The sequence below is a fragment of the Sceloporus undulatus genome, chromosome 4 (assembly GCF_019175285.1).
Source record: "Sceloporus undulatus isolate JIND9_A2432 ecotype Alabama chromosome 4, SceUnd_v1.1, whole genome shotgun sequence".
Classification (NCBI taxonomy): Eukaryota; Metazoa; Chordata; class Lepidosauria; order Squamata; family Phrynosomatidae; genus Sceloporus; species Sceloporus undulatus.
The window spans coordinates 23,525,280-23,535,583 of record NC_056525.1 but is presented as its reverse complement, the minus strand read 5'-3'; the positions used below and the strand labels follow the sequence as shown (position 1 = coordinate 23,535,583).

General features: G+C 37.7%; 1 protein-coding gene across 5 annotated transcripts in view; it reads right to left on the bottom strand.

The window, feature by feature from the left end:
• Positions 1-636: 636 nt before the first annotated feature.
• Positions 637-10,304, bottom strand: part of ZNF217 (zinc finger protein 217) — a 39,455-nt gene continuing 29,787 nt past the window's right edge. For all 5 annotated transcript variants that reach the window (XM_042465258.1, XM_042465261.1, XM_042465260.1 and 2 more), the window contains exons 5-6: positions 5,470-5,595; positions 637-3,568 (exon numbers count right to left, since the gene is read on the bottom strand). In XM_042465258.1, coding sequence (XP_042321192.1) covers positions 5,486-5,595 — 110 coding nt within the window. In that variant the 3' untranslated portion in view covers positions 637-3,568; positions 5,470-5,485. The remainder of the gene's footprint in view (positions 3,569-5,469; positions 5,596-10,304) is intronic.

Here is a 10,304-nt window from a genome sequence, read left to right as displayed (position 1 = left end):
CTCACCCCCAAGATATAAATAAATAGAAGTGTGATTTAATGGCCATACATGGCTCACAGGCTTTACTTCTAATGTTAAGCTTTGCATGTATATGATTTGGAAGAGAGAGTTGTTGATTACCACTAGTGGTGCTGCCATAGAGCAGGACAGACAACACCTTACTTTAATCACTTCCAAGACACAGGGCCTCAATTATGGCATTACCTCCAAGGAAAATCAGGCTGACATTGTCCTTATTGATTAAAACTGTCATGTCCTTTATCTTTTAAAACTGTTTTTAGCCTGTTCCGAAAGGAAGTTTTGTTTTTGTTGCACGTTTCTGTGGTGATTTCATGTTACACAGCTCTGAGGGCCCAGATGGACAGAAAAGTGATTTATAAATACATACAGACTTGTCAAAGGAGAACGCTGATTTTGTTTTAGCAAAGATGTGGAGTAGAAAAGTACATTTAAACACATCCAAGACATCCTCTTCCCTAACCCACACAATGGATGCTGCTTTAATCCCCCAAGGGTTTTAGGTACCCACATTTTATAAATATATTTAGAGCACCTCCACATCATAGTGTTAAAAAAAAGTTCTGCCAGTGAAGTACATTTAAACATGCTCAGAGTATGAAATAAGGACAAGAGGAGTATTTGCAAAAAAAAACCCACACAGTCTGTATTTACATCCACATATAGTAACATATTCTGCTAAATTGAAAACACATCATAAATTAAAAGGACTTGTATGTGTCTACAGTTCAAGATCTTAAGAGTTTCACAATTAAAATAAATCAAGGTGGAAGAAAATAAATACAACATATGAACAATTTGTATCAGTATATTTGCAGCTATTGGCAACAAGAAAACAAACACAGTAGTATCCCATAGTTAATACTGATGGGCAAAACCTACTTCAGAGACCAGGAATGCAATCTATAAAGCACAGTTGCGCAAAATCTTGTCCATTACGACAGGACTTGCATTGCACTTCCATGCAGACATAGATGGTTAACTGTGCCCATGTTACTTTCACAATGTGGGGGGGTTTCTTCATCATGTGCTACAAGATAACATCAGAAAACCTGGGCCACATGGCAACAGCCAACACCATGGCTCCTGTTCCTGCAAGTGTTCCACCCTCTCCACTGGCACTGGCATAGGCAGGTGCAAATGTGTGATCCAGTGCTTTCAATATTACCTATATGAGGCAAGAAGATGCTTATGCTGTAATGGATCCTATACTACAAAAAGTAGTAAAAGGCATTCCCAAATTATATTTGGAAAGGGAAAACCTGGAAGCCTCAGAGAGATGACTGCATTTCCACAATATAAGGGACTCTTTGAGTAACTTATTGAATATAGCTCTGGTCTTTCCTACTGCCTTACAATCAGTTACTTAAAGGAAAAAAACAGGAGCACTCACAAGAGAAAGACACAGATGAGTTATAGCACGTATCCTATAAGACTCATTGAAGAATCCGGAAAAATAGATTAAATATCTTCCAAGCGTATTCATCTTCAAAAAATATGCTATAAAAGTGCAAAACTAGGAGAACAAATCTAGATTTTATGTACATATGGCTCAGCTTATGAACAGGAAAACAATAAATTGTACAATTTCCTGATACACAGCACTTCATTACATTGCCAGTTTTACAGAGACATCAAAATTACATATTCCTTAATACAAAGGAAGTAACAAAAATTACTTAAAACATATTCAATTTGCATATCAAAGCACAGGGAATGTTTATGGTTTTTTTATATATATATATCTGATAAACACATTCAACAGTGCAAAAAATATTTTGGAAACCATTTTTGTCCTGGAAACAACTGCATGTTAATCTCAAATTAAATTTTTTAAAAGAGCTGTTTAACAAGATGTTTGGAATATCTACCATCACTAGGAATAACTCCTTGGCTTGTAAGAGAAAGCCTCAGTATCTTATTCAATATTCTATCACACACAGTGGAAAAATGATTTAAATCCCCAAAACAACTTTTCTTTGACAAACATATCACACTAACTTGTAGCTGGACTTTACACACAGGATACATGTGTGGGAGGGAATCCTTCTAGAACATAGCCACAACCCCTTGGTGGTTTTGACAAAAATAGCACTGGGCAGGCCATGATTTCAAAGTGGAAATGTCAACAAGTGGCTCAAAAATGTAGCCCTGAAGAGGGCTGGTTGTTGGATGTCTCTATAGGTGGACACAGAACCTCCTACCAAACGTATATATCTGAATACATCCAACATTGTATCCTGATTTGGAGTGGAAGGGGAAAGATACTGACAGTTCAGCAGACAAGCAGTATCTGAGGGAATCCTGTTGTTATCTCGTCACTTATTCCTCTCCTTTCCTGCTCACGCTCCAAACTGTGAAGGTGACACAGGTGGGTGGAATTCCCTTTGCATGTCTTCACCTTACAACCTACAGCAAGGGATGTGCAAAGGGGCCCTTGCCATGTAGGGAGAAGCATGAAGCCCTGGACCTCTCCTTGCCTGGAGGAAGTGCAAATGGGCATCTGGAAGAGAGAAGGGCCAAATGACGGGTAGGGTGAAAGCAAGGGATTTGCCAGATCATCATGTAGGCAATTTGGCTTCTAGGAAGAAAACAGCTCCCAGACTACACTTTACAAGAGCTACCCCATCTGCAAATAAAAATATTATTTCTATTTGGTGTAATGGTGAGTTGCATCACTTTAAATGGAATGCTTTTTTGTGTGCTTTGGGCATATGTGCAAAACATTTGAGAGAGAGAGAGAGAGAGAGAGAGAGAGAGAGAGAGAGAGAGAGATGGATACAGGAGAAAATGGGAGTATTTAGAAAAAGATGTAAACACTGCAACTCACTCCAGCAATACTTTGAAGCCAAAAGACATTGTTAGAAATCTTGAACCTGCATTATAGGGCTATAAAAAATCTTGTTCTCTCTTAATAGAGAGTTCAGTCAGTGAATGTCACTCTCCCAAAGGATAGTCAAAAATGGGCATCAATTTGAAGACACATATGATTTATTTGAACAGACTGTGGTCTTGTTTGGTTTCCACATTCCTGTCTTATTCTGAGAATATTTAAAATTGTGAATATTGTGAAGATGAATATAAATGTACACACGTCATTTGGAAACTAATTTTTAAAAATTTTTACATAGTTTAAAGCACAAAGCAGAATTTAACAAAGAATTACCCTTATACAAAAGTCCTCCAATGCACAAATTTACCTGAGGTGCAAAGGTTACACACACATCTTCAGAAATAAGATATCTTTTCAGCAGCACTACAGTATGCAAAATATATTTTTTTATGTTGAATATTTGGTCTATCATAATTCTAAAAAAAATTTACTCCAGATCAGGAACTGATGAACATTTCTGCTAGTTCTTTGTAACCCAGTTTTGGACAATGATGGCTGTGTCCACATTATATGAACACAATCAGAACTTCCATTATGGAACTGTAGTGTGTGGGGTTTTTCCTCTATACACAGACAATCACAGCTTAGTTTAGCTTTCATCATCCATTATTCTCAAGAGATGAACTGCAAGGGAATTCAAAATGTGTATCCTCATTCCTGCAACATACAAACAAAAAGATTCTGTTGCAATGACTCTTGCACAACAGACATAAAAACAGCATACAGTAGAGTCTTGGTTAACCAACCTTCGGTTAACCGACACTCCGTATTCTCTGACGCCCCTCGCCTCCCCCTTCCCTCCGTCTTCCTTCCTTTCTTCCTCCCTCGTTCCCTACTTACCACCTTCCTCCGTAGCCGCCGAGTCCTCTCCTGCCCTGCCTCCCTTCCCTTCCCCTCAAAGGACTCCGAAGAGCCCTTTGGAGTAAAGGGGAGGTCTGGGAAGAGGAGGACAGGATAGGGCCGAGGACACAGCCTCCTCAAGGAGGCTGCATCCTCGGCCCAGGCTTGTCCTCCGCGGCTAGCTTTCCCTCTGCTGGAAGAGAGCTGAGGAAAAACAGGCCGCTGAGGAAGGGACTCTGGCCTTGGCCCAGTCCTCTCCCCGGCGGCTTGCTTTCCCTAAGCTGGAAGGGACCTCCGTGGAGCTCCCTTCAAGCGGAGGGAAACCAGGCTGCCAAGGAAGGGACTCTGGCCTTGGCCCAGTCCCCTCCCTGGCGGCTTGCTTTCCCTCGACTGGAAGGGAGCTCCGCGGAGCTCTCTTCGAGCTAAGGGAAATCAGGACTCCCTTGGGACTGAAGGAGTCCAAGCTGCGCTGAGCCGAGGCTTAAACTCCCTCAGCCCCAAGGGAGCCACTGTCCCAATGGCGAAGCGTGTGAATGTGCACGCATGCCGTAATTGGATTATCCGACATTTTCGGTCATCCAACAATCAGTTGGCCCATTTACGTTGGATAATTGAGACTTTACTGCAGTTGAAAATGAGAAAATCAGAACTTTTAAATGTACCTATATTCTTAATATTGCTACTACAAAGTATGAGGGAAAATTATACTGATCTTTCCGATAAAAATGAAACTCTTTGAGGACAAGCTATATGTTACAGGCTGCTGTCATTCTCAGGGCAAATTCTCCAATGTAGTATGAAGCACTGCTTACTAAGTAGATCATCATTATAATATAAACATTTCTCCCAAATCTGCCAGCAGGAGGATGTAGAGGGTATAGTAAAACTAAATCCCAAATTCCAGTTAACAGCCTCAACTACAAACTTCTTTCCTAAACCAGAGATTAATGTGTTATATTACATGGTCAAACAAGGCAAATACCAGACACAGACTTAGAAAAGTAAAGAAACATTTTCCTGGGGGGGGGGGGAGGACCTTCAGAGTACACAATGATCCAATCAGAGAACCTTTACACCAGAACATTACTAGAGATACACCAGCATACAAACATTCAAAGTATTTAGGGAGGTGGTAGACAAAGGAGATTATTGAGATAGTACAAAAGACCAATCCTAATCAATGTATTATCCAGACCGTGTACCTGAAATAAATTGCTCTCCAGCAGCCTAAAAACTCCTAGAATCAGTCATTTAGAGTGATACTTGTACATCAATCCTCATCCATATAGAACCTTGAGAAAACGCATAGGCTCAGAATAAACCTGTTTCTCAAGTATACATCAGCCAGAACTTCTCTTCTGCATAGCAAAACTATACCCACAAAACATATTTTTAGCTACCCTGAAGCAAACATTTCAATAATAAAAGTTAGTTATGAACAAATAGAAGCATCATTTAGGTATCACAACTATGCACCAGTTAGACCAATAATTCTATGCTTTAAATTTAAAGAAACAATCAAATATATACAGTTGGCTGCATTTTGCTAACATACTGAACAACATCTTAGTTACGTTTTACATTTTTAAAAATACAATGATTTGATCTTTTATCAGTATTTCCACAGGTTCCTCTGACCAGTGTATCAATTGCAAATAATAAGTCTGAGTTTATTATATATATATATATATCTTTTTTTTTAAAAAAAGGTTGTTTACCGTTTATTGCAGCTAATCATGTTCGCTTATTATTCAGCCGATTGTTTGCATTGCCAATAAAGTTCTCGTAACTTCGCTTTTGCAGTATGGTGCTAGACAGGTGCTGGTATGACACTGGCCTTTTTCCTGATAAAAACAATCATTGGGAGACATTAGCATAAAGGCTAGAAATAGTTACATTAGTAATTCAAGGAACTCTGAACTTCACACAACACTATTCTTCTACCATTCTTCAGGTACATGATACAACTTTAGTCTCTTATCCAAAATGCTTGGGATGAGAAGTTTTTTTGGTTTTTTTCCCGCAGCTTTTGAAACATTTTCATATACATAATGAGGTATTTTGGAGACAGGACCCAAATTAAAAGTCTAAACCTGAAATTCATATTTTTTTTGTATACAACAGTGCACCTGCATTATACGCGGGCACGCTATATGCGGTACATCCCATTCAAATGAATGAGGCGTGTGCCCGCGCCGCCGCACACATGAGCCCCCTGCGTAAGGCGAGGTTTCACTGAAGCTATAAATACAGCCTGATGGTAATTTTATACATTATATTTTAAATAATTTTGTACATGAAGCAAAGTTTGTGTACACTGAAGCATGGTGTGTGTTTCCTTCAGCACCCTTCCTGCAGCACCTTCGTACAGAGACAACAGCTTTTGGAAAAGGCAATTTGTGATATGGAATGGAGGCTGGTTGTTCACATTTTAAAAACAAAATGTCTTATGTTAAAAAGAAGTAATCACCACAAACAAGGAAAAACATGAATAGAACTGTGGATCCAGACTAGACCTAGTCAAGCTATAAAGTCCAAAGCTCCAACCTGAAGCAGCAAAGCACCTCAGTGCACGGTGGACATCAGGAATTTCATGATTTATACTGTACAAAAGAAAACAAATGCAAATAAAAAGCCCTGGTGGTAGAGTGGTTAAATACCTGTACTGCAGCCACTCACTCGCAAACTACAAGGTTGTGAGTTCAATACCAGCCAGGGACTCAGGGTTGACTCAGCCTAGCGTCCTTCTGAGGTCCCTAAAATGAGTACCCAGATTGTTGGAGACAATTGGCTTACACATTGTAAACTGCTTAGGGAGCGCTTAAGTGCACTGATAAGCGGTATAGAAATGTACTTGCTATTGCTATAAACATCCTGGACTCCATGTATACAATCATTAAATCTGAACCATATTTCTAGTTCAACCAGTCATTTGTAGGCAATATGATTTAAGAACTGGTACACAAGATTCTTTATCTTACTTCCCATGCCTTTTCCCTTTAAAACCATATAATTTAGACTGCAAGTCTGTAGACAGGAGCTGTCTTGTTTTTATTAACTATATAAGTAAGCTTCTCTGTAAGGAAGAGCAGGGCAAAATATTTCACATAAGTAAATCTCCAGGAATGCAGAAACCATATGGGAAGGATCTGAGGATGTGGTGAAAAAATTATAATTGGCATTATAATTGGAGTTAACGCTGTATTTCCTACACAAGGTTGCCAATAGTAAATAATACTATATTGTACTGATTTTTTGAATTGGATGGAACAAATTTGTTGTAACCAATTTTTTTTTAATTGGATGGAACAAATATATTGTAACCAAACAGCTAAAATAATGATCAATGGGGGCAGGGGAGGGAAGAGACGAGAGATTAACATTCAAAAAAGTACTCAACAAGAATGCCTTTTATCACCTCTACTATTCATCACGGTGTTAGAAATACTGAATAAAGGTATAAGGAAAGACTCAGAAATACAAGGACTTAAAATTAAAAGACAAGAATACAAATTGCAAGCCTTTGCAGATGATTTGGCGATAATTTTGGGAAGACCCACTAAATGGAATTGGACAATTAATCAACAGATTGGTTGAATTCGGTAGATTCTCTGGATTTAAAATAAATATCATAACAAAGAATGTTACAAAGGCAGAAAAAGAAGAAAGTGAAAGAGATCAGGCTATAAAATTATGAAGAAAGTGTAGTATCTTGGAATTTGGATTACAAAAAGGAATCCTGATCTTTTTGAAAACAATTATGGAAGACGATAAAAACATGGAAAATTGGACTAAACTACATCTAATGCTACTAGGAAGAATTGCGGCAATAAAAATGACAGTACTTCCAAAGATAAATTTCTTGTTTCAGAATATCCTGATCATAACTAATGAAAATCCATTTAATAAATGACAAAGAGATCTTAAAAAAATCATATGGGCAGGCCGCAAACCGAGAATTAAATGGAAGACCTGAACAGATAAAGTTGAAAATGGTGATTGTTAACATCCCTAATTTAAGACTGTATTACTATGCAAGTGCATTGATGTGGGTGTCAGATTGGATCTACAGTGGTACCTCGGGATACGAAATACCCAGGTTACGAAATTTTCGGGATACGAAAAAATCCCATTGGAAATAATTGTTCCGGGTTACGAATGTTTTTTCGGGTTACGAAGAAAATTTTTGGTGCTTTTCGGCGCTTTTTCGCACGAAACGCGGCTTTTCCCCATTAGCACCTATGGCAATTCGGCTTACGAAGGCTTTTCGGGTTACGAAAGCGGCCGCGGAACGAATTAATTTCGTAATCTGAGGCACCACTGTAATTGGAAAAGGAAAGAGTACTAACATTAGAGGGATTCGATAACCGATATGGGTGGCACATGTACCTTTGGTAAATACAGTAAAGCAAAAGTCCACAAAGATTTTGAAAATCATTTTAAAAGGAAGCCATTACTAATAAATTGGATCAAATTAAAAAAGAAATTCCATAGAAGAATTCCTGGTTGGTTATCACTGCAAGAGGCATTCCAAGGAAGGTGGAAACAGTTACACAAATGTTTGAGATATGATGACATATTAAAGAGATCAGAGGAATCAGATTACTATAAAACCAATCAAAGAATTAGGAAGGATAGACTACAAATTGTATTGGTTCTAATATTTACAACTAAAATAAAGATTCAAGATGGATATCAACCTGGAAGGATTTGAAATACAAAATGAACTAGATAAAATCATATTTAGCCAAGAGGAGGGGAAAATCAAAGATTCTATAATTTACTTCTAGAGAGAGAATTGGAAATTGAACAATGATCGAATGGGTGAAAGGTACTGGAAACAAAATCGAATTGGAAAATTGGAAGAAAGCAAGGAGAAAGACCCAAAAATTCAGCTATGCACAGGACCTAAAAGAAAATTTCTTTAAAATCACACAACGTTGGTATCTCACACTACAAACAATTTCAAAGATATAGAAAACTCAACTAGATAAATGTTGGGAGATGTAAAAAAGCAAAAGGTACTTGGATCCATTATGTGGTGGAGATGTGAAGAAATCAAGAAATGTTGGGGGAAAATACACATGACAATAAGCACTATATATAAAGTTAACTTTAAGATTACACCAGAACTGTACTTGCTTAATAAGACAAACAATTTGCCAGAAAAGATTGAGAAGGAACACTGGAGAGAAATACTCTACAATGGTAACCTCAGCTAGAATATTACGGGCAAAATATTGAAAATCAGAAAAAACACCAGTGATTGATGAATGGTTATTGAAACTTACTGACATGTGTGAAATGGATAAACTAACAGCAAGATTAAACAATAAAAAGTTAAATATTATTGAAAAAGAATAGAACCCCATTCTAGAATTATGCAAAGGGAAATGGGAAACTTAGACAAATGAGAATATAAGGGGGAAATAATCATAGAGCTGAGCTTTATGGATTTTAAACTGTTGAGACTGTGAAATGACAGTAAAATCAGAAGTTGAGAATACTGAGCTAAATAAATGTTATATAAAGCCAGATGAAGCAGAATTTTAGGAAGTAGTTAAAGGTGTCACTTTCTTTTCACATTTATGGCAAACTTTCTGTTACGTATACTGAAATGAAAATATGCAAAGCGGTCAAACTGAATCTGTATAGGTAGGCTTTATTAACAATAAAAAATATTTTTAAAAAAGGAAAATAGAGTTCTAGAAAAATGTTCTAAGTAAAGGTAGGAGCAGCCTTAAGCAACCAAGATTTCTGATATGACAAGTATGTTTACCACAAAGAAAAGGTGGAGGAAAAGACATGAGGGCTTGCTCTAATCTAGGTTTCACAGGAAATTCAACTCTTTAAATTTTAAAAAACCAACCATAACAAACAGAACCATAACAAACAGAACCAGTGCTAATGCCAACATAGGTCTCTTTCATACTACACAAGTATAGCACTCTGATACCACTTTAACTGCCATGGCTCCATCCTATGAAATTCTGGGATTGTAGTTTCATGAAATATCTAGCACTTTCTACCACAGAGCTCCAGTGCCTCTCCAGTCTACTAATCTCAAGATTTCATACGGTGCAGCTAAGGCATTTAAAGTGGTATTATAATTGGGTAGTTTGAAAGAGAAGATATCTGTTACCTCCAAGTTGCCAGAAAGGAGGGTGAGGAGACCATATGGCTGATTTTGAATGTTCAATCAAAAATTGCAGCCTCCAACCCCCCCCTCAAAAAAAACCCCTCCTCTCCTAGTCAACTAGTAATATGACCTCCCTCCACATCCTCTTTGTTCAGCTGCATGCATCAGCCTACATGTGAACATACTGCTCTTTCAAATCCCTGTGCTACCAAAAAATGTGTATACCAAACAAAATAAAATATATTTATCTGCACTGAGGGGAAAAAACTTGTACCATTCTAATCTAGGGTAGGATTAAATGATATCAGAACAACAGCATGGCAATTCAGGGGACATCTTAAAAACAATTTAAGATGGCTTTTAGCTTTTAACAATAAAATTCTATTCTATTCTAAAAAAACAATGAGAATTTTT